Source organism: Bradysia coprophila, unplaced genomic scaffold (assembly GCF_014529535.1).
Source record: "Bradysia coprophila strain Holo2 unplaced genomic scaffold, BU_Bcop_v1 contig_232, whole genome shotgun sequence".
Classification (NCBI taxonomy): Eukaryota; Metazoa; Arthropoda; class Insecta; order Diptera; family Sciaridae; genus Bradysia; species Bradysia coprophila.
Genome location: NW_023503493.1, coordinates 17,887,941 through 17,912,589, shown reverse-complemented (window position 1 = coordinate 17,912,589; position 24,649 = coordinate 17,887,941). Strand labels below are relative to the sequence as shown.

General features: G+C 33.1%; 1 protein-coding gene and 2 long non-coding RNA genes across 4 annotated transcripts in view; 1 reads left to right on the top strand and 2 right to left on the bottom strand.

Moving 5' to 3' along the window:
* LOC119077150 (regulator of G-protein signaling 7-binding protein) overlaps nt 1–24,649 on the top strand; it is a 68,698-nt gene that overhangs the window by 19,794 nt on the left and 24,255 nt on the right. Inside the window, exon 1 of one of the 2 annotated variants that reach the window (XM_037184336.1) lies at nt 23,193–23,688. The exons of the other annotated variant lie outside the window; for it this stretch is intronic. Coding sequence (XP_037040231.1) covers nt 23,626–23,688 — 63 coding nt within the window. The 5' untranslated portion in view covers nt 23,193–23,625. Of the gene's footprint in view, nt 1–23,192; nt 23,689–24,649 lie in introns of those variants that run through there. 2 annotated transcript variants of the gene reach the window in all.
* On the bottom strand, nt 6,447–17,304 carry LOC119077167. The gene is made up of 3 exons (XR_005087759.1): nt 17,294–17,304; nt 14,133–14,135; nt 6,447–6,599 (listed from the first exon to the last, which is right to left on the bottom strand). It is a non-coding gene; the product is annotated as an uncharacterized LOC119077167 (long non-coding RNA).
* LOC119077163 lies at nt 8,522–8,972 on the bottom strand. The gene is made up of 3 exons (XR_005087755.1): nt 8,862–8,972; nt 8,687–8,804; nt 8,522–8,603 (listed from the first exon to the last, which is right to left on the bottom strand). It is a non-coding gene; the product is annotated as an uncharacterized LOC119077163 (long non-coding RNA).

Below are 24,649 nucleotides of genomic sequence, written 5' to 3'. Positions count from 1 at the left end.
TCCATTATTTTGTTTATACGTTACACATTGTTTGAAATGAAGTTGAGTGTGTGTAACTAATGGAACTTATATGAAATTACGGTTTTATGATGATATTCATTTAAAGATTGGTTGTGGCAAATTGTAACACAACTGAAGCCTGAAGCAAAGGATTTTGTTTTCTTGACTGATATGTACATCATTGAGGTACTAATATTGTTAGTTTGAGTTTAGCATGTATACGGAATAATTAAAAGTTCTGCCTTAAGTTTTAAGACTTTGTCCTTACATTTTAGAAACCTTTTGCGCTCCTAATTCAATTTGCTGTAGAATGTCCCTTCAACAAAGTTGTATAAATCTATAAATTCATCGACAATTTCAATTTAATAATTTAAATTCCTCGCATTCACATAGAACTATACATTTTAAAAGCGATGAAGTCATAAAAAACAAACATTGTTACTTTAACTACCCTTCGCACACATTACACACAACCCCCAGCGTTTGTTCTCTGTGTGTCGATATCTTAGCTCTATATCTTTATTTTCCTCATTTTAAATAATTTCTTTCCCATTGTGTTTTTGCCCTAATTTCATTGAAGCTATAACCTCATGTTGGAATACTGTATAGTGTGTCTGTGTGTAAGTATACACAGTTTTGTAGAGTTTTACAAAATGCATGAGCTTTTGAAACGAATTGAATCGAATTGTATTACAATGTTAATGAATTGGTTTAATTTAATGGACGGGCCAGAGCCATATATTTTTTGTTAACTGTTTTGAAATTGGCTTATGACATTTTTTTCCCCCGGTCGTATACCGAATGATTGGCGTCATTTATTGAGTTTTTATTGGTCGACATATTTTTTGTTCGAACGAATACATGAATTAGATTATGTTCCAGGGAATTGATATGTTTTCATTCGATTTTTCGATTATAAACACTTGGTATGTCACCTCCCTTGACTCCCTTCTTTTCTGTTACTCCATAACTTCGACCATGAATTCACTACACCTATTGTGGCCCAATGAACGACGATTAAACCTCTAAGTGTCCAAAATATCATTAGGCTGAGGACGAGATTGAGTACAACATACAAGGAACTGACCCTCAAATGGCTTACAGGACGACTAACTAGTACGTTAATTTCAATTACACTCTGACGTTGAAAAAATCAAGAGCTTTTGTATTAGCTGAAGCTGTCAAGGTTCAAAATAAGCCAACGCTGGGACTGAAGTTTGTTTGTTGGAATTTGTGGATTGGCTGCAGGATATTACGGGTAGCACTTATACCCGGACCTCCAATGAAACACGACTTTGCCTTTCGGCTGTTTATTGGAAAGTGACTTTCACAATTTTCTATCTTAACTAGGGTCACTTAGACTCTGCTGTTTATTTAGACTACTTGTCTTCACCAGATAGAATTATATCAAGTGTATAATTCAACACTCCCACTCAATTGATATAATTATATTGGTGCTCCGGCTCGATTAAAACTTTTCTGAACCAAATCAATCCATCCTCGATTCTTGAATTGTTTCAATTGCACTTGCGCTCCCGCTCAACCTCGAAATGCTAGGCTTCCGTGATTTGGCCACTGAACAAAATTTGATTTGTAATTGAACCGATCGCTTCTTGACCATCGACTTCGCTTTGTACCACTTCGACATGCATGACTTATTGGCCACTTTGCCGACAGACAATGTTCATTTGGTCGATTCAACTGTAACTACATCCGTAGTCACCACGATGTGAGGTATACTGCTCACTCAGTTTCCATGTGACTAGCTCCTCAGACGAAATCGACGCCATACTTGGAATTTACCGCAACTGTGAGATATACTGCTCACTCAGTTTCCATTGATTCTGATTTTCAGCAATCGTACGAATTCAGTCGTTGCACCATCCCAATTGATCTTAAATGAACCATCGACCACACTGCCGGCCGATTGACTTCACCGTCATGTTCATTTTTCCACATCCATTTTGGCATTTGACTTGAATATTTGAACCTTTGTCTACCGTCTTTCGGCTTGGCTATTGAAACCATTGTCTATCGACTTGACTATTGAAACCATTTCGTTGTCTACCTACTTTCGGCTTGACATTCGATCGAAACCGTTTTTCCATTAGAGTGAATCCTTATGTGACTACCTCCAAGACAAATTACATCATAATTCCGGAGTTTACCGCCACCACTCTTTACGTAACTGATTCTGCCGTTACTGCGCACAAACCAGTGCCTTTATTACCAGAGGAATGTTTATCGTTCACTGACGAGTAGAATAAATTTCTGTTAATACTAAGTGCTGCTGGAGGGTGCACATCATTTTTTTTTAAATTATTACCTCCATCAAAATACTTGCTGAATTTGGTGAAATTTTCATCTGCTGAAATTGTAATTTTATGGGAAGTTGATGGACAAAAGCATATGAAACTTCGAAGTGAACAACAATTTTTTGCAACAATTCTATACAGTAACAATAAATATTTTTCTGTAAAAATTGGTAACAAATCGGACTTACGATTTACAATATCCATGGAATATTGAAAATGCACTTTTGAAGTCAATATAGAGATTCATTGTGCTTCAAATATTGGAAATTCTACAATAAAAAATATTCTATGAATTCTGTGAAATTTGCCAATAACAATTGCTTTTTAGTATCACGAAAAATGTAGCAGTTGAACGAAAGAGCTCGATGACTTTGTGAGCTATGAAATAAAAGAAAGGAAAAAGTCATTTGAACACGAAACGAATCCAACAGAAAAACTTTCACCCTTGTAATAGTTTCAAATCGTTTTTTATAAACGAGTTGGCTCTTTTCAATTCTTTCACATAATCCCCAATAAAATAGATTTCGATATAATCCCATAGACCAAAAACAATAAAAACACAATCTAAAATAATAAGCTTATAGAAAAATAAATATTTGCGATAACGATTATAATCGAATCCCTTTAGACACCACAAATACCATACAGAGCCAGTAGGAGTATACTAGACAACGTGTGATGTAAAATAAAATCATATCCCCTATGCCATTGATGTCGTTTATTTAACCATATCTGTCTTATCCAATCCTCAGCCACTTTCTATATATAAGCAGATAGATTTTCAACGTCAATGTTGTGCACACACATCCACACACCACTCATGTAACCTCAATAAGCTCAATGTCTCAATTTTGTCATACTTTTTATTCCGTTTCCCTTTTCCCTTCCCATCATCATGATTGCAGTCCGTTGACTGTGTATGGTAAAATGGGAGTTTAAATTCGTTTCTTATCACAGTTCAGTCACCGTCAACTTCACATTGAAAAACTGTACAATTTTTCCATCCGGTCGTTAAGTTATGACTACTTTTAGGGCGACACGAAGCAAGTTTAATTCGTTTTACTTTTATCATTCAATTTTCGTACATTGGCACAAGAAACTGCAGAAGCGGAAGTAACTGAATGTGTTTATTCATTTTAAATAGGTAGAACGTAACGAATTTCCACAAGCAAATTTAATTTATAGAAAAAAAGTGGATGCTAAGCTATACGCGATGTTATATGATAGTTACTTCCAATGTACAACGCAATAATCGTCAAAATAAAAATTTGGAACAGTGCTTTACGTGCTTCTGGTCAGTAGATGCGAAAAATGTACTCAAAAAATTGCATTTACCGACGAGAAGCACGTAAAATTCCATTACCTGTGTTGGCGTTGACAAACTGCTTTCTAGTAGATAGAATAATTCCCTTGACTGTAAGTCATGGGTTTTACAAAAACAAATACACTGTATATAACACGTTCACTATGATTAAAAATTTATTGAAATGTGATGAAAAAACGTTAAAAGTTAAAATTTTGTGCCCTTTGTTAACACGATAACTTGAGTAAGTCTCAACCGATTTTCAAAAACTCTTTTTTATTCGACGAAGTGTTGAAATCCTCAGGTCAAGTTCGAAAATGGGTGGTATCGGTTCAATCATCTGGTAGTAGTTCTCAGAAGAAGCCTTTTCTGCTCTTTGTAAACACGATAACTGGAGCAAAGTTCAACCGATTTTCAAAATTTTTTTTTTTTGATGAAGTGTTGAAATCCTCAAGTCAAGTTCGAAAATGGGTGGTATCGGTTCAACCATCTGGTAGTAGTTCTCAGAAGAAGCCTTTTCTGCTCTTTGTTAACCCCAGTTACAGTGTTCTGAACCGATTTAAAGAAAAATGTTTGAAAAACATTTGCTAAAACTAATGAAGTAAGAGATTTTTACTATACTTCAACTGAAACAAATAGCAGATTTAATGAGTACATCTCGATACACATGCAGATGGAACGGTTAAAAACAAAACTCTTTATCTTTCACTGGCAATGTATTCTTTCATTTGCTTGCAATATTTCTGTAGTATCGAACATTCTTGTCTGCACCAAAGAGTTTCACTCCCATTCAATTAAAATAAAATATCAATTTGAATATTGATACGAGAACGAAACAGCAATTCAAATCAAATTGAACAATCGTTATAGGTACTGTTTTAATAGTATTCCATTCTTCCCTCTTCACTACTTGTTCAAAATATATTATTTGCCAATGCCTGTGCTTATATTGAATAAAATTCTATTTTCTCGTTTGTTTCCACATTTGATGTGACATTGTTCTATAGACGACTGGATGTAACTGTGTGGGCCTTTTCGTTCTCGGTTACATTGTGTATTAAAGCTGTTCAAGATTGCAGCGAAAACAAAGAATTTCCGATTTGTTAAGAAACATTTAGCATAACATTTTTATTTTCTTCGTACAAGGTATCTGGATAGTCGTCTAAGTTGACAATTCTTCCATCGAATATATTTTTATGGTATAACGTCGAGTGGAGATACATTTATGAATCATAGAAGTCTCTTGTTGGAGTGCTCCTTTTACCCATCATCATTCAAGTGTTTTATGCTTATGCTGGATACATATAAAACAATTGAAGTGACATCGGGAATCAAGGAAAATATAATATTGTTTGCCAGTTATGATGACAATATTGAAGTCAGTTATACCTTTGAATTGTTATTGAAATGAGGAAATGATAATATTGGATTGTGAATAAGGATTGTTTTTACGAGGGCACCTCTTCTGTATGTTCAATTTTTATATGGTTTCGCATGGATGACTTGTACATATGCCGTTTTAATAATATTTTTCATTTTACGAATTTCTTTTTATTTACTAAGGATAATAAGGAGAATAAAAACTGTAGAAACGATATTTTTTGTAAGGTTTGGCGAGGGTATTTTTTCGAAAATGATGTGTCGTCGAAAAAAAAATGATTTCCTCACGTTCATAACATAAAAATCTTAAAATACAGAAAATATTCATCCAAATGAGGTCACGGTAATTTATCATGGTACATACCCAAAAAAAAATTCTTTAGGACCATTATGGAAGATTACTTGCCCACGAAAAGTTTAACTAAAAGTACGATAACACAAACATAGTTAAAACTAATATTTAAAAAAGAAGAAAGTTTCTCTTCTAAACCGTAAATGACACAGCTACTCCAAGCACCGATGACATATTATAAAAATAGTTTCTATGAAACTAGTTAACTGTGTCTCCATTTAAACTCTAACCACATCAAAAATTTAATTTCCTTTTTCTATAGACTCTTTGCAAAATTATGTAATTTATGCGAAGTCTTTTTTTTCCTGTAATGTGAAGTTTCAAAAAAACGGCGACATTTATGATGATGTCATTAATCGAAGTTATGATGGAAATGAAAGTTTTATTTAATAGGGAGCGGGAAAAATAGTTACTGAATAGTTGTTAGCTAGGTAGTTTATGTGCAAGTTTGAAAGTCGACAGCTGAAAATTTAGTTTAATGTTCGTCATTCAGTCATTCATCATCCAAATTGCTTATAAAAGACGAAGAGTTAATTTACGAAACTTTTTGTTGTTCATTTGTTTTTGTACGTCGATAAGTTCAGTATCTGATTTTTCATTATAATTCCCTTGACTAAAAGTAATGGGGCTTACGAATGATAAACACTCTAAAATGTTTGTCACACAATGTTCACTACTATGATTGTGATTGAAAATACATGGAATGTATGACCAAAAACCTTAAATACAGAAAATGTTTGTCACACTTTGTTCATTAGGTAACGTCAGAGTTTTCGTCCATAAATGCCGAACAATAACACTAACCCTAAATCCTCACAATAAAGGCAAATGTCAAACGATAAAGGCAAATCCAAAAATAATTAAATTTCGACTCGATGGATTCTGATCAAATAAAATGCCAGTGTGTAGCGCATGATCTCAGGACTTCGACAAATCCATTAGTTTTCCAATTGCATCAATATCTCCTGAGAGATAAGACTTTGAAAAAGTTAAAATTTTACACATTGATGACATCATGATTTTAAAGTCTTATCGCTCGGCATGTAGTAGTCCGGTTCAAAAACTAATTAGTTTTCCGGAGTCCTGAGATCACGCGCTACACACTGGCATTTTGTTTGATCAGAATCCGTCTAGTCGAAATTTAATTATTTTCGCATTTGCTTTTATCGTTTGACATTTGCTTTTATTGCCAGGATTTAGGGTTAGTGTTATGGTTCGGCATTTATGGACGAAAAATCTGACGTTACCTCTACCACGATAACTTCAGTAATTCTAAACGGATTTCTAAAAACTTTTTATCGACAAGGAATTAAATTCATCAGGTTAAGTTCGAAGATGGGCTATGAAGGACCGATGATCTTAGAGATATTCCAAAAATAATTTTTGTCTCGTCGCTTGTTACCACGATAACTCGAGTAGTTTTCGACGGATTTCCAATTTTTTTTTTTAATCGACGAGGAATTAAATCCTTTGGGTTAAGTTCGAAGATGGACTATAACAGACGGGTGATCTTAGAGATATTCTCAAAAGAATTTTTGTCTTGTCGCTTGATTCCGCGATAACTCGAGTAGTTTTTGACAGATTTCTAAAAAAAATCGACGAGGAATTACGATTGTCAGGTTAAGTTCGAAGATGGGCTATGACGGACGGGAGGACTCCATGATATTTTCAAAAGAAATTTCGTCTCGTCGCTTGATAACACAATAACTTGATTGATCCTCAACTGATTTAAAAAAAAATATATTCGACTGGGAATTGAATTCTTCAGATTAAATTCGAAGTTGGATTGTATTGGTCTAACAATCTAGAAGTTATTCACAAAAAAAATTCTCTTATTTATTGGTACCACGATAATTGGGGTAATTATGAGCGGATTTTAATTTTTTCAATTATTTCCATTTTTTTTATTCGACGAGGAATTAAATTTCTGAAGTTAATTTCGAAGATGGTCTATAACAGACGGGTGATCTTAGAGATATTCTTAAAAGATTTTTTGAGTTATCGCTTCATAACATGATAACTCGAGTAATTCTTAACGGATTAAAAAAAAAATATTCGAAGGGGAATTAAATTCCTGAGGTTAATTTTGAGGACGAACGATTGATCTTAAGGATATTCCCAAAAGATTTTTTGTCGCGTCGCTTGATAGCACGATAGCTTGAGTAATCCTCAACAGATTTAGAAAAAATATTATTCGACTAACAATGAAATTCGTGAGGGTAACCAGATCATCATCTGACTATATAGTCTACTTATCAGACGGAGTAATTTTCGACAGCTTTCCAATCCAAAAACGTTTGTACTGAAATTACTCGGGCTTAAGTAACAATCTGCGGTTTATTCCAAAAAAATTGCTGTCTATGCTTGAAAAAAAAATTAACGAGTGTGAACTTTGCTGCCAGAGCGAAGCAAGGGCCGTATTCACACGAGTTTAGATTTATTCAGGAGTTTAGTAAGAAATACGTCCTCATTACAGCGTCTTTTAGCAGACACATTAATATCGAAGCATTTTTTGTTTGAAAATGTAGAAATAAGCAAGGTTCAGAACCTTGAAAATAAGCTCCCTTTGTTTATTCTGAAATTTGATTTTCAATAAAATAAAAGGAGCAAACAATTTATGACAAAACAAGACAAAGAGCTACTTTAATCAAGATCAATCTATGATATTTTTGTAACAATTACAAAAATCTATTGAGAAAATATCAGTCAGTCAGTCAAGGGACCTGACCCACCCATAAGGTGGGGCCTAGTTTCGTTTACGGAGTCGAATAACTCGAATTTCTATATTCAGTATCAGTCTTCAATTATCTGTGCGTGTAACATTTGTAATTCCTGCATTGGTTGAAAATGCAATAGAATTTGAATTAGACGAAGAAAGATTGAAAATGAAAAGACACGGGGAAAGTACAAGTCTGTCTTTTTCTATAATCGGTACATTGAAGTAGATTAGATTTACCTTACACATTTGGTTAGGATGAAAATGCGGATTTTTTAGTAATATAAAGACTTAAGAATTCATTATGACTCGTTGACTGTAAAGACGAGTTGGAAATCTGTAATTCGAGTATCTACACAAAAGTGTTCAATTTCGTCCTAAAATATGAGAAGTATTAGACATATTACTGACCGTAAATTTTCTCAGTTTTTTTAAAGTTAAAATAAAAACTCAAGTTTAAATTTAAGTGCACTTTATCTGTGAATGCGATAGATTTACCATGGAAAAAGTCGCCTCTCGTATTTTTTGCTCCAGATGCTGTAAGTAGGTAGTAAAATTCATTAAAGTTTTTCAAAGTCGTTGTAAATTTACTGTCGTAGTAAGGTGGAAATTTATCTTACCCAAAACAACCATTCTACGGCCTTATTGGAACGTCCACAAGAGAACTTTTTCTAGTTGTAGTTGTAGTAGAAGGGGTAGAAGCTTGAAAAGGTGCGGCATAATCTCCGTTTACTACACCTGAGAAGATATAATATCAAATGAAACGAACACATTATAGCACCTTTGGTTACATACCCAAGACTCCTGACAAAAACACTGCCAAACTGATCAAAACTTTGAAGTTCATTTCGATGTATTCAACTTTGTAGGCAAATGTGAACTGATTGTTGCTACAAGGAAACACACGTCTTTATTTAGACGCATTTCAGTACATCACATGCTCCACAATTGATTCGTTTCAGAAAATTCGTTTATAGCATAAATCCGAGGAAAATTGTTTTGATTAGAAATGGAAACGCTGTTAACACCCAATTGGGTACGCATATTTCAATAGCACTTTTGATTAAAGCGATTCAACCTAAAAATGTAATTTTGTCCAAGGATGTTATCGAAGTATGACTGATCCATCACCTTCACATGATTTGAAACATTGATCTGTTGAAATGATTCGATCAAAAAAAGTAATAGATTAAAGAATTACACTGGTGATGCGTGATGTTATGCTTGACAGTAACTGTATTTAAATGATAAAGTCAGATATTTGCTAATTCATCACATGTCCCATTTCCCTATTTAATAATTCATTTGATACTCTGTGCTGATTACTCACTTATAATGTCGCTCCAATGCTTTGCCATTTCAATACTGTTTGTGGTAAACAATGTGTGTAATTTAACAAAACACGTCTCGACCATACTTTATTGTGACTAAATTTTCACTATAAATCAAATATTTAAATAACGTGTAGACCATGCTGAACCATGTTCCTGTAGAGAGAGAGAACTATGCATTACCCCCAGTATTTATTTATTTACATCCTACCTAATAGTCATCAAAAACATGCTCTATGTGTGTCAGTACGAGTACAGAGTAACAAGGGGATTTGTTAATTTAAGTTATCCTATTTCCCATCACATGTTGTGCTAAACAAACACAATGCATGTATACATGTTATACATAAAATGCGTTCATAATGTATACAATACACAGTGGGTTATATTGCCATATACATCATATTCAGTTCAGTCATCAAAAACATAGGGTGTTAGCTTTAAGCTTGTATAACGAATCTTATTATTTTTCATTCCAGGAGTCAGTGTTAACCTACTAACCATTAACATTTTTGCATTTAATAATAGATGAACATCTGACAAATTCATTAAAACAGCTCATTCGTGAAAGGGATCAATATTTGTTTTTGTAAAAAAAAGTTAAACTTTCGTGTGCCGATTCTAGAATTTCAATTGTGCATTGTTAGACAAAGTTTCTATTATTTTAACAAGTTTTCCGCATGTAGCCTTCAACCACTACGGTATTATGTTTCGACAGCATTACGAAAGTTTCCTTTGGTTCGTTAACAACGTGAAATTGAAACAGAGAGTACAACAAGAAAAAAAACGGAAACGTCGTCTCGTGTATTGCAGAAAGTTCGCGTCCAATAATCATTTCTCAAAATTTTATTTCACAAAATTATTAGAAAATAATTTACAACGAAAATCCGCTTCCACAAGCAAATCTATATGAGATTTCGATACACAGACTACTTTCCCGGATATAATGGCTTGGGATATTGCGTTCCACTATGGTGGAAAATAAGAATCGATTTTGGAAATTTGCTTCTTTTGTAGTCAACTATGAAACAGCCTTCCTTTAGTGTACTATAAGAGATCGGTTCCGGTTATATTGTAGAGGACCTATTTGCTGTAATAAAAACATTTTATGGGCCTGTCAAAAATTATGGGGCATCACAATCACAGTAAATGCTAAATTGAAAATCAGAGGGTTAAAATATATGTGAAATACGAAAGATTACATTACAATGTGTTTGTATTTGTGTGTGCGTACACTTTTGTGTTGCACCTTTACTCAACTCCTTTGTAATTTTATATTTCGGTTAATTACAGGTAAAATAATTTTATGTGAGTTCATGTAAAGCTTAGAACACCCAACAACAATACATTAACTTATCCTATGCTAAGCTTGGTGTATAAACAAAAGTTTAATTGCAGACTAGAACGGAGTTAAGTGACCATTAAACTGTGTTGGAATGTGAAAACCAATTTATTTCAAAGCTTTTTTTTATGTGGATTGTCTTCAGATATCAGTTTACATTATTTTAATTGTGTGTATACTACTTGCTGTATGTATGAAGTAGTAAAACAAAGTCTAAAAAAATCTTAATGATGTTGACGTGACCTCATCGTGGTTTTTTTTAAATAATACTCTTTACTCTTGAAGAGAAGAAATGTTTGCATTTATTTTTAGACTGCTGGTTGATTGTCAAGAAAAAGTGTTCCACAATTAGTTCGGTTTTAGCGTGTTAAGCCGGTTTGTTCTTGGTTTTGCTTGCTATATTTCGCACTGTTCGAATAGTAAATTTAGAAATGTGGAGATTCACATCAAAGTACTAAATTAGCGTACATTTAGTATATCACACACAATTGAGTTGGTAGTCAGTCATGACGATAGCCAGTACCATCTTAAGCAAGTACAATTTTAAAATTGGCGTTAAATGTTGGGAGCAAGGTGATTAAACAACTTTTTGTAAGGCTTGATAGTAGTTTTGTACCAGAAAGCTATGAAAATCCTACAAAAATCATTTCCATAATACCTCTTTAAAGTGAAAGATAAAACATACATCATAACAAAAGCTAACAAATCCGAGGGGTAAATATTCATAGAAAATGCTTTGTCAGTCAAAAGTGAATCCTTAAAAATTTTACGATAGAAAATCGTCAAACTCATAGAAAATTAACAGAAAATCCATATAAAATCCTCAAAATCCGCACAATCATTGAAAATCCTTTAAAATCAAATCAAAAGATGAAAATCCTTCAAAAAAAAATCCTTTGAAATTCCATCGAGAATCAGTAATTTCAATTTCAATTATTTCCAAAAACAAATTTCTTAAATTAATCACACCGTGTATCCCCAGTATGCGTTACAATTCTAAGGAGCTACAACAGTAAAAAAATACCTGGAAAACGATAGGAAAATCCTAGAAAATCCTGACTGTCTTTTCGAAATCCTTTGTCAACGAAAATAAAGAAAGAGATCTGACTAGTTATCTCTTTTTTGTATATCAAAAAACTTAATCGTTGCGATACGCTTGTCGTTTATGAAAGGTTTAATATTTATGTGAATACAGCTATCAAAAATTAGTTAATATCACATTTTTGTTTTATGTAGGATCTGATATTTCTAGTCCCACAGACTCTGACAGCTGTTATATTGAATGAAATATTTGAATTTTTTCCCAGTCGAAATTTTTGTCGCACACATGTAACGACCAGTTTACTGGGATACAAACCAAAAAACCATTCAATATCAAGACTGTCAAATCTGTGGATCTAGAAATTATGTAGAATCTGTTGAAAACGAAAATGTGATATAAAGTAAATTTTTTTAAGGGTAAGGCCAGTGTTGTCTTGTTTTCTATTGTTTCATGCATGCACACGCATGCAATTACAATTGAAAATTGCCTCTTTCAATGTACAATGAAAATTCTTTCACAATCACTTTCAGGAGTAGCCACCACGCTCAAAAGTAAGATTTCTCTCCGTGTATTTGCTTCCTGCTTTTAACTTTGAAAAATGAATGTCGGGTGAGCTGAACTGTAAATGCTAATATTAAACAAGTATCATCAATTTATGTGGAACTGTAATACTCTACAGAATATTTTAGCCTGGTTATCGAATAATAATTCGTAAGCGAAATAATTTAAATATTTGATAGTCTTTATCATTGGAAATGCACGTGCAAACTTCTGGAAATTTTAAATCAACCAGTAAATGTGTGGCAATAAAGATTTACGTGGTAATAGGGAATATATTATTTAAAGCTGCGGAAAATAATAAATCTTTTGCTAAATATGAAAAAGCTCGTGCTAAAATTAATCTGATGCTAAAATTAAGTTTCATTTCCTAAAAATGCTTAACTAGATACAATATTCAACAACACAAAAATTGCTACATGGAACTAGTTTCTTCGTAAATTCGAAACTGTTGTGTGCTTAACGCTTGTCGTACTTCGTATTTTGTGTAATTTTCTTTCGTTAATTTACATTTTCCAGCTGTTGTGAAATAAATTGTACACAAGAGATTGCCATTTTACATAAACCTAAATGATAAAAGGGTACACGTTACACCAGAGCGCAAAACAGCTTATTTAATTCGCTGAATAAACTGGATCAGTAATTAGGGTTCTATGGGTATTTTGCACTCGAGAAAAAATGAAATATTTTCATGCCACCTGCATTTTTGATATTACGGCGATGAGTTATCAGGACCACACGTTTTATGGAATAAATTTGGTCTGCAAAAATGAGTTTTCCATATAGAATATTGCTGGTATTTGTAATTAAGAAGGGAACATTCATGCTGAAGAGCAAGGTAGAGTATATTAAATTGGCCAGTCTCCGGACATGTACTAGTAGTCGGACACCTATTGTTCTTTCATTGTTAAACGTTAGAACATTAGGTATCCGACTAAAAAATCTTATTTTAATGATTTTGAATTGAATTTCTCCAAAAAAAATTGCAAATTATTTGATATTCAATTTTGGGAAAAAATGTTGAAATCCGGTTCAAAAGTTTTTTATTCAAATTACGGGAGACTGATCGTGTTGCTCTTTGAACATTTGTATTTCTTCACACTAATTTACTGAAATTGCCATTTTCTTTATATGTAAATCCTGTTCATGTTCTAGTAAGTTATTCGTAGGATAGGAAATTCGATCGCTCGGATTAAACCGATAAAGTTTCGCAAGTTAAATATTTAATGGCATGCAGTCCTTTGACCAATTTTCCTCAATGGAAAAAGTTAGAAAAATATTTTACAAAAAACGAAAAGAAGAAAAAAAAGTTTTATTAAAAACATATTTCAATTAGCATTTACATTGAATATAAACACGAAAAGTTGTATATGGTTTATGGAAAATCTCCATAAAAATTGTATAAATATCCTTGGACATATGAATGAAAAGGAGTCCGACTCATATACATAACAACGTGTATTACCAGCAAGCCTACTGCTTAAATATGCAAAAACCATACAGAACAATTTTTCTTCTTCATTTCCTTCCATTTCCCTCACACAGTGCCATACAGAGTTGGATAACATATTTTTACAAGTGTATTTTACCCCATCATATAACTATATATATGAGAATTCGTTCGGGAAGGTGGTATGTTCCTTATGTATAATGTATAGGGTAAGTCTTATACACATACCCATATTTATCTACTTAATGCAGAAGTTTATTTTTTGTTCTCATAACACAAAAGCTCAGATTTATTTACATTTTGAAACTTTTAACACAAGCCTACCCTACATACGCCTAAACACAATCTCCATTTTATGTCATAGAAAAATTTGCATGGATTTTAACCAGGAAAAGTTTGTAAAATTTTTGTTTGCTAATGCAGTGGAATTTGTTAAAGACATAATACATAACACCAGAGATATGACTTTTCGATTTTCATGAGAATTACATGAAAGTTCCTGTTTACAGCTTTACACACAGTTTTGCTATTGGTATGGTAAGAGATAAAAGATGCCATTTAATTAATTATTTAGATCAATTTCGTATTTAAGGCCAGATTAATTATTCAATAAGTCAGTTTGCTAAGAAATCAGAATGGAAACCAATAATCAAGTGTGTATCAGAAAGCTGTGCCTATAGGTTGTTAAACATACAGAAAAAAAAACTATTGGAATGAAATAGAGAATATCTTCTATACCTCAGCGGCGTGGGGTAATTTGGCACACAGTGCTAAAACAACGCATTTTTCAACTATGTAAAAGGTGAACTCGCACACGATTTTTCGATACCAAAATTTTGTAAAAGGAGTCATTAAGTCGATGACATGCCTAAAAAGCTTTTACAGCAGTAAGCTTGCGTGTGCGAGTTCACCTTTTACGTAGTTTAAAAGTGCGTTCTTTTGGCACCGTGTGCCAGATTCCCCGATACCTGAATTGTATGGTGGTTTCGCAGGGTTGTGATTTTAATTTATTAGAGAAATCTAGTCGATGAAATGGTTCACAGGTTTCGATGTGAAACTATTCTTTGGTGTTAATGTCTAACGTGCTAATTTCTAGCATGAAGTTATGTAACACGAGAACTGGATCTGTTTTTGCTCTCAATATGTAGTGTTAACAAAGAGAAGTTTGGGTCTCTGTTTGGAAATTTTTGTTTTCACAAGAGGTTTGTAGACACAGCCGAAGGCAGAGGCTATAAATTCACTAGCAAAATAACAAGTTTCAAACAATTACGTAATATATATTTGCGAAGCCCTTCGAAAATGAGTTCCAAAACTAGTGTCATGCATTTAATGTCTCATTTTCGCGGTGTGCTGCCAGTAAAATACATTCTTTGTTCGGAGGTGATAGAATTTTCTTCTGTTAAATGTTTGACGTTACCCGCAAACCTCGCTCAATCATTTTCTCCGTTAACACTGCATTACAGTAATGGCAATACGGAAAAAGTTTTTACCGAAATCCTTTCCCTAATCTTACCGAACCAAAAATGTGTATTATGTAAAGTGAGGATAAAGTTATGTGAGATGAAAAAAGCAAAAGGTACGTTTCCTACAATTCGAATACAACATGTTTACCAGCAGTGTAAGTATTTTCAACAAATTGATGCTAGAATTGGTTGATAAGTCTTTTACTTCATTACATTTAATAATCATTTTGCGATATAAGTGTAAGTAAGTCATAGTTCGACTATCGACTCTTATTTTTATTGTCCTTGTCGACAACCGATGGTTTTGTTGTCTATAAAATTTGTTAATAAGCCCTTCAAAAAATACTTTATCCATCATCCTTTTTATATATCTGAATCCCGTTCATCAGACATATGACAAAGTCAAAATTTCCTCTGAACTGAATGCATAGAAAAACAATTGTGCCAATGCCGACACTTTATTTTGACACACAAAAAACATTCCAACTACAGAGCCACACTCTGATATATGCGATATTCCTTTATCTAGCAATCAAATGGAATCAACACTATACACTCTTGTGCACCAGAAAAACAGAATTCACTTTATCCTCACACGGTAACACTACATCCTGCGATTTGACAATATACATGTATAACGTATGTAGATATGTTCTGCCTGCAGTGCTTAATATGCCATCGACGACATAAAACACCACTCACTCTCGCATCCATACAGACATATTTCGAACAAGTAGAATATGAAAATTCTAAATAAAGCTTTTCGAGTGTTTTCTTTGAGATTATGTATGGTTTTTCGCGCCTGCTCTCCAACCATGGACAAATTTGTTTGTCGTGTTTTTATGGAGAGTTATTTTTCATTTATCAAAATGGGAAGTAGGAAGTTAGTGTAGGTTGTGTCTGGATGTTTTACATTCTGGCAATTTGGCTCTGCATTTTGTATACATACACTTTGGATGTGTTTGCATGTGAATGTGATATTATTCTTGTATTATATGATATAATGCCATGTGCGGTATATTATACATACCACCAGCAGACAGATTGTTTATATGAGAGGCTCACAAACAAAATGTAGCTTGCAGCTGATGAAGAGATGAAATTAGAGGTTTCAAATCCATTCTCCAAATGTTTCTTGTAACAGTTTCCCATCTGATGCGGTTAGCAACGAAACATTTGAAAATGATTTTTCTTTACTCGTACAATCCGATCGTATAGACTGTATACACTCGTTTACATGAAAATGATTCAAAAGAGACCTTTTTTCATTATCGTGAATTTTGTGTCGTTGTTGTTGTTGTTATAAACGAATCGAGTGCTTTTATGTTTTTAAATTAATTCAATTTTGATGTTGATTGATTAAAAATTCGATTGGTTTTTTTGTGTGGTTACTGGTTATGCTATACAGTATTTATACGCCTTTGTGAACACTGAAATATTTCTTTGTGTAAATTAGAATAACATTCAATGGTTTCCGAAGTCGTTCGAAATATATGTGCTTTTAAGTTGTTGCTTTCCCGTACCAGATAATTTGAAAATTAATTACAGTTCCGTACTTTTTGTTACCAAAAGATCAAATGATTTTGGTTTGATAATCAAGGTATTACCCAAGCAAAAAACATTTTGTCAAGCACGGTTTTTCGATTTTAGATTTAATTACGACATTACCGTAAGTGTCTTTCAAGTTTCAAGAATCCAATTCCCAATTTCCGTCACTACCGGAAATTGAGTGCATAAACGTGGATATGTAGTTTATTATGCACCAAAAGTTTACTCCGAAAACATTCTCCAAAGATTTAGTTGTATATAAAGGTATAGCTCTTGTTGCATGCAGATGGAAAGTGATAATCAAACTTGAAATAGATTTTCCATAAATTTAAATGCCTAAGGAGTTTTGGCTTGCTGCTAACGACTTGTTGGATTAAATTCTATTAATTTTAAATAGAAAAGGGCGTATTATGATGAATTGATCACACAGAAAATATGTTCGTCCCAAAATACACAAGAAAATTTGATTGAATGCCTCGTTAAATGCTGAGACAGAACAATCTTTGTCATTTAAACAAAATTTATTAAATTGAGCTCAAATTACTGTGAAATTGATATAAATAATGAAAAAGCAAAAGGCACCAAAATCCAGATGAGAAGACCGAACGTCTCATCGCGGGTACATACAATTAGTATAACCTACGGCTAGGATAAGAGAATTTTCTTGCTCAAACAATTCACTAGTGGTTCCTGTTGAAAACTAATTAAAATTGGAACTTTTAATTAAAGATTATTTGGATTCTGTCAAACGGCAATCGAGTCACGATACAATTCACGCCCTAAGTGCTGTCAAAATTCAAAATGGAAAGTGCGGAGGTCTTTCTAACGTAGCGTCATTTTCATACAATGAAGCGTTGAAATGTATTTTTCGGTTCACTTTTTCATCGAATCGTTCACTTAAAATTCGAATTTTAGGCACAGTTACGGCGTGAATTGCTGAATCTGTTACTTCATTTGCCAAAAACATCTAGGTTTATTCAATATTTCATTATTTTAAGAAATTTTTTTCTGTTTAAGAAAACATAAGACGGAACTAAAAGAGCTCAAAATTACTTCTCGCTGAATATCGCAACACCTTTTTCAAAGAAGAAATTGTGAATTAAACCACATGGAGCCTACCCCCAGCTTTCATTGAAACTTATGATAAAATGATTCTTTGAACAAAGAAGTAATAGATTTTCTGATTATTTTGGTGATATTGCCGTTTCTAAAGGTTAAATTAGCATTATTGACCAAATTATGTTCCAGTCAGCGAAAATATAAAATTTCAACTTCTAATATCATGGCCGCGAGTTAGTATAGCAAGCGTGACGCAAGTCCAATTACAAGAAATTTTAAAATACTCTAATTTAGCTCTGTCCTTGGTATGTCCGTGAAAGACAATGACATTTATGGAAACATTTCGGAAATAAAGCATTAGAGATATAAGAAAATTAGATCTAAATGTCCGCATACAATCAATACAATCAACTAATAAAAATTTGAGCGTACGTACAGCGAGCTATCGTTCGTCAAAATCTGTGGTCATTAGATATACAGTTTTGATGTAACTCAAAATGCATAGAAATTGGTCGATTTAAATACTTTCGAACGAAAAGATACCCCTTCGTTCCCCTGTGACCTGTTAGTTAAACTAAGAGACCTAACTTCTTAACGCTTCTTCCGTTTTTTTTTTAAATTGTTAAAAAAACTCTAATTAAAATATTTTTTGGTAAAATGTTTGCGGTCAGGCGTAGAATTCGTTAACTAAAATGGTATCAGTTGTTTTATAAGTTTACACAGGGATTTGCGTCAAATTTCCCTTGTACATGATTTTTCACTGATATTCAATCTTACAAAAAAGATTTTAATCCAAAACGTTAAAAAAATGTAAATTATTTGATAAAATTCTTTAAAACTCCGGGCTAATCCTCTCAAAATATTTTTTTATGGAAATAATGTGCCAACAGATATCCACGTTTCTCTTACCCCTTCTTTGAACTTCTCATTTAAGCTCATATAACTGAATTTCCCTTAATCTTGTCAAGTACATTCATTAACTGTTCAATTATGCGAAAAGCTATACGTATAATAAGAAATGGTTAGCGCGTGAATAGCGGCATGTTTATACCATCGAATTCTAATAAAATTGGAACATTAGTTTTGTGTTGAGTCATCTAGATTCACTTCATAATAATAATTATCTTCGTTGGTTTTATGACACAATATCACCTTCATTTGAAATTCTCTACAGAGCCCCCAACATCATCAACATCATACCGTATATTATACCATGTAGTACGTTTACATCATTGCCATTCATAAACATTAAAACATCGTCATTATATGTATAAACGTACATATAGGTAAAAGTACTACAATAATGTTTGCTGTTCGGGAGAGGGAGTAAGTCGTGTGTTCTAAATAAAAACATCTCTGGGTGGAAAAGTGTGCTGGTCTGGTTTTCGTTTGGGAACACCGTTCACCACTCACCAACATATAATAACTTAAAATATCATGTGTGATCCTTTAATTCGTTTCATTCAAGGCACATTACACACATACACATTACATAATTTTATGTTATTACGCGATGGATGCCTCATTCAAAATTTATGCTTTTGGTAATAACTTTCTAACCCAAGTAAAGGATAAATATTTGTGACATTTCCCAAAAAAAAAGGATAGTAAAATGTATTCACAAGGACAGGTTATCTCCCCCTGAAAATTATTAAGTTTTTTTTTTCCTGTGCCTTTCGGTCTTAAAAAAAAAGTGTATAAACGTTCGGTACTTTACGTTCAAAACGACACATCAAATTAATTTATTTCTTTCACAGACTCACATTTACCCATTGCCTCAAGACTTTAAATAAATATCTTAAACGCAAAATTGATATTTGGTGGAATGGGCGGTGAATCACTGGTGAAGATATTTTTGCCGATGTTGTATACATAAAATGTGATAAATAGATGTAAATGTAGATACGCCACTTTGACTTTGATGCTTTTGGCGTTTACTGTGCATCAAGATGGTTTTTTTTTCAATATAGATACCAGAAAATATCCATTCGCCCGTGCTTTTTTTGATCAGAAATAGGAAACCATTATTTTGTCGCAATCCCCCCTATCGAGAATGTCATTTCGAACGCTTTCTAATGTATTTTAGATCTGTATTTTCATATTTAATATTAAATATTGATTTTGAAGACATTTATTTTTTTGACTACATTCAAGAGCAGTAAACGGGATATATATATAACGTGGAGCGAGAATGTTCAATATAGAGGGAACATCTCTGGATGCCTTTAAAGGAAAGCGTACATTTCTTATATACAAAGGAAAATATTTCATTGTGGAATCCACGTAAATGCCTAACGAATCCTGTTTGCGAAATAAATTTGCCTTTTATTTAACAAGTAAACAAATAAGGAAGCTATAAGTCGTTTAAGCTGTATAATATTTTTTGGCATTTATGTTCCCATAACTGGGCGCTAAAAAGGTGGGTATTACGTTCTTGCATATAGCGTGAAAAATGTGTCCAATGCAGAGCTTCTATTGTGGGAATAATTTTTGTTTTGCGATAGAATTTAGAGAAACGTGAAGATGTTGAATTATTTTTTATTGGAATTGTTGGCAACAATTTGTTGTATTGCTTGGCCTGTAATAATAAATTATTAGGATCTAATAAGTTATTAAATCTTTTGTATTGCTTCGATTAGACCAAAATGCGTTGAAAAATTCCTTTTCAACATGAAAAATGAAACGTTTAACAGTTTACATTTATAACGACGAATACAAGAACGACGCGAGACATGCTGATTTCGGCGCATCACGCTTCATCAGTACACCTATGTCTTGCCAGGACCGTGTGTATATCAGCACAACACAAACTTGAGTGAGCAATCACATCAAATGGAATGGCTTATGTACACTTTTTCGTTATAAATGTAAACTGTTAAACGTTTCATTTTTCATGTTGAAAAGGAATTTTTCAACGCATTTTGGTCTAATCGAAGCAATACAAAAGATTTAATAACTTATTAGATCCTAATAATGTTGAATTACTTATGATCGATCAATACGTAGAATTACACGATTCCGAGTGGATATCAATCTGTTTCGTAGGTAAATATTGTAATGCAATACAGGTTGGACCAGTTTCAGTTCATGTCTTAATCCGAATTTCCTGACTTATAGTATATTGGATTGGATTGATGAAATCTAGGTAGTGAGCCTGACCTGATACTCAAATATTTCGGGACAAAAAATCCCAGTAAGCGTATTTTCCATGATAACATGTGTGGCATCCGGACGGGCTTTATCGTCCTCAAACGGGGCACGATCTGTTATATAAACACCTTGCAAGAATTGGAGTGAAAGATTCACCACTATGCAGATTATGTAATAATTCAGAGCAAACATCGGAACATCTCCTAGAATGCAGCAACCTCCGTGGTTTCAGAGAAAATATTGAAAATCATGAAGAAGAAGAATTCTTTGCTGAGATATATTGGCACAGGGCCTATTTTTGTTTTTTGTTTTTTTTTGAAATTTTTCCCAAAAAGATTGCCATAAATTTCCAAAAACTGCGAACGTCCAAAAACCGAATTTTTCCATCATTTCGAACGGTTTTGGCAACTACTGTGCTCAGCCTTGTGTTTTAGCCAGCTCTCAATGATTTTGTTTGATTATTGACGCTCTCATCTTTCAAATTAATCATGCTCGACTTCATTTGAAAGGTGATAGTGTCAAGAATCAAACAAAATAATTGAGAGTTAGCTAAAACGCAAGGCTGAGTTCAGGCAACTCCTGAACTGTTCGAAATGGTGGAAAAATTCGGTTTTTGGACGTTCGCAGTTTTTGGAAAATTTTGGCAATTTTTTGGAAATTTTGTGAAAAATTTCCAAAAAAAATCCAAAAATATGCCCTGTATTGGCACGTTCGAAGCAATCAATAATCCTTGATTTACATAAATGTTAGAAATAAATGCATATGAGAGAAGAAAAAACAAATCACCGTCAAATATCCTTTCTATATATACATATGTGCCAGCTCGTCACTGCGTATCAATGAAATACAAACCCTTGAGAAGGCTTAAACCAACTCAACGTAAAACTTTGATGAACTTTCGAAAGTTCTTCAAAGACTTATCGCTGCATTATAATTATCCATTGATGAATTTTTACTCAAAATGTCTTAAGTGTCTTTAAATTTCAATTAAATCAGTTTCAATTCATTTTATTTTACAGTAGGGAACGAGAATCGAATTCATAATTTTTCTCCGTTTTCCTTTTTAAAAAAGCGATTTCCTACATCAATTACTTTTTCTCTAAAAAATGTTTTCTTCTGCATTATTTTTGAACATTTTTATTGAATTACCAACAATATTTCATTTATCCAAAATTGTTGTGGTCATGACACAAAATAAAAAAGCCACCACCGTACCCTTGCATGAAAACGAAATTTCGTATCCATTCTGAAAACGTTATTGTTGATGGGGTGGTGGGTGGCAGGCAAACAATTTTTTATTGTCTGGACATTTCTCATTTTCCTTCTTTCTTTTTTTAAACACTAAAAACAGTCAGAGTTTAGTATGTCATACTGTACCATGAAAATGATGAACTTGAAGCCAAATCATGAGATATAAATTGCTGGTAAAAAAAGGAGGAGAAAAATAGCGTTAGCCTCTAAATGATTTGTTACTTTTGTATGAAACTGACACAACATGATTATGTTAAAATCATAGGAAACAGAGAGTAAACATCAGCCATATGACACCGCTCCATCATCGTCGTACACTTTTTCTGATTATTATTAATAAGTAATGTCTGATGGAATTTATCGCCCATTGTAGTATACCATGGATGAGACATGAGACTATGTTACGATTTGTATAAATATTATGTGGTGTGCAAATGTATACGGGGAAAAAAAATCCGGAAACTTTTCATCGTGACAAATTCCATATTCATCCGAAGCGTAAATATATGTAAAAGTAAACAATAGAATGTAAAGATGATGTGAAGGAGTGCTAATTTGATTTATTTCAATTTTTTGATTGATTATAGGTGAGGGTGTTTGTGGTAGAAACCTGAGACGGATGTATGTCGTACGATGACAAAAATTCTGTTTATGTTTCGCATAATATGGTTTCGAAATGTTTATTTTTTGATAAAAGTGACACGGCTGATGTTATTATTAGATGATTTTATAGAATGACTTACTTGATGAAGGTGTTAAGGCTAGAGATAGGTATACTTTACACAATTCCACTGGTATCATATTTTCTGCGCTAAACTTTTTCTAAATAAATAAAGAAATTTACGTGAAGGGAATATATCGGCAATGGATCAATAATTTTATTGAATTGTAGGGACGTGCTTTTATTTCGGTATCTTGTTCATTGGGATGTTGTGCAGTACATGCTATTATTCATTTTACGTAATATCAGTGCGCGTAAATATCACGTTCGAATAGCTCAGACTCATGAATCAATTGTAAATTTGTTTATGAGACGAGAGACGTGCTTTGACAAGCATAAAATGTTCGACCAAAATACAGTGTTGTCCATCCAAAGTTTGTGTTACATGTTACCATTAGACCACAAAGTAAATTGAGCGGATAAAAGTTTATTTTTAAATGGACTGACTAGACGGGTAAATGTTGTACATAATAAAAATAACATGTCGGTGTGGAATATACAATCTCGTTGGAAACTAAACAAAAGTGTAAAGTTTAAAAATGATGTTACCAGTTACTGTTCCAGTTGATGTAAAAAGTTTTAATGGTAGCCGTTTTTTGAAAATGTGGTTTTTATGAAAATTTGTTTCGAAGGATTGCAGGATTATGTTACCCACTCATCACAGCACTGCAATTCCTGAATTACAGGAGATTACCAACTCTAATACGGTAATTATTTTGAAAGATTAAGCAGCAACAACAATACCACGAGCACCCACACTTATTTTTACCCAACAACCACGTTTTGAACTAAAATACTTTTGAAGTCTTTTGAGTCAATAGAGAACGTCAGATTCTTCGGCGCTAAATCCAAAGACTCTAACACGAACACTAAATGTATGAATAGTGGACTGTCATCTAAAAAAATTTTGACCTGCCGGATTTTGACCAAACATGATGTCAGTATTTAGCGCAAGATATCAGGACTCCCGTAAAGTAATTAGTTTTTCTATCGGACTTATATCTGGTGTGCGATAAGACTCTGAATTTTTTTTTAACATTTATTATGTCATTATTGTCACATTTTAACATTTCACTCGTATCAATGTAAACTTCTTAACTTCTTCGAAAATTTGATTGCATGAGTATGGGACAATTAGAGGATTACAGGGTTTTACAGGATTGGCCTGTAGAGTCGCCACATTTTTTGCATTGTACTTCATTCTCTGCATTCATGTGAACCAACTGCGCTTATTTTCATGTGATCCAACTTCATATAGTGACATTTGTTCTGTAATGACAAATGTGAAGTTGGTTCACATGAAAATAAGCGCAGTGATAGCAGTAATTTTATAACAGAATGTACTAAAATATGGAAAAACTCTGTCACATTTCTTCTTAGTTTTTAAACATCATTCTCCTATGGGCTTCACCTGTAGTTGGCAACAACGGCAAGAATTAGTGATGATCTGTGGCTCTCTTATGTAAGGAATGCATGATGACATTATTGAAGTGATAGATTTTGATCAAGCAATGTTTTACACATTTGAAGTAACAGATTCATGAATTCCGATGCAAATTTCCACTTGTAAAAGGTTAAACTTTTCTTATCCATTCAATGTTAAGACGTTTACGTATATAATATGTAGATAGAATGTATGTTGATGTGGATGTCGAATGTTGAATGAAT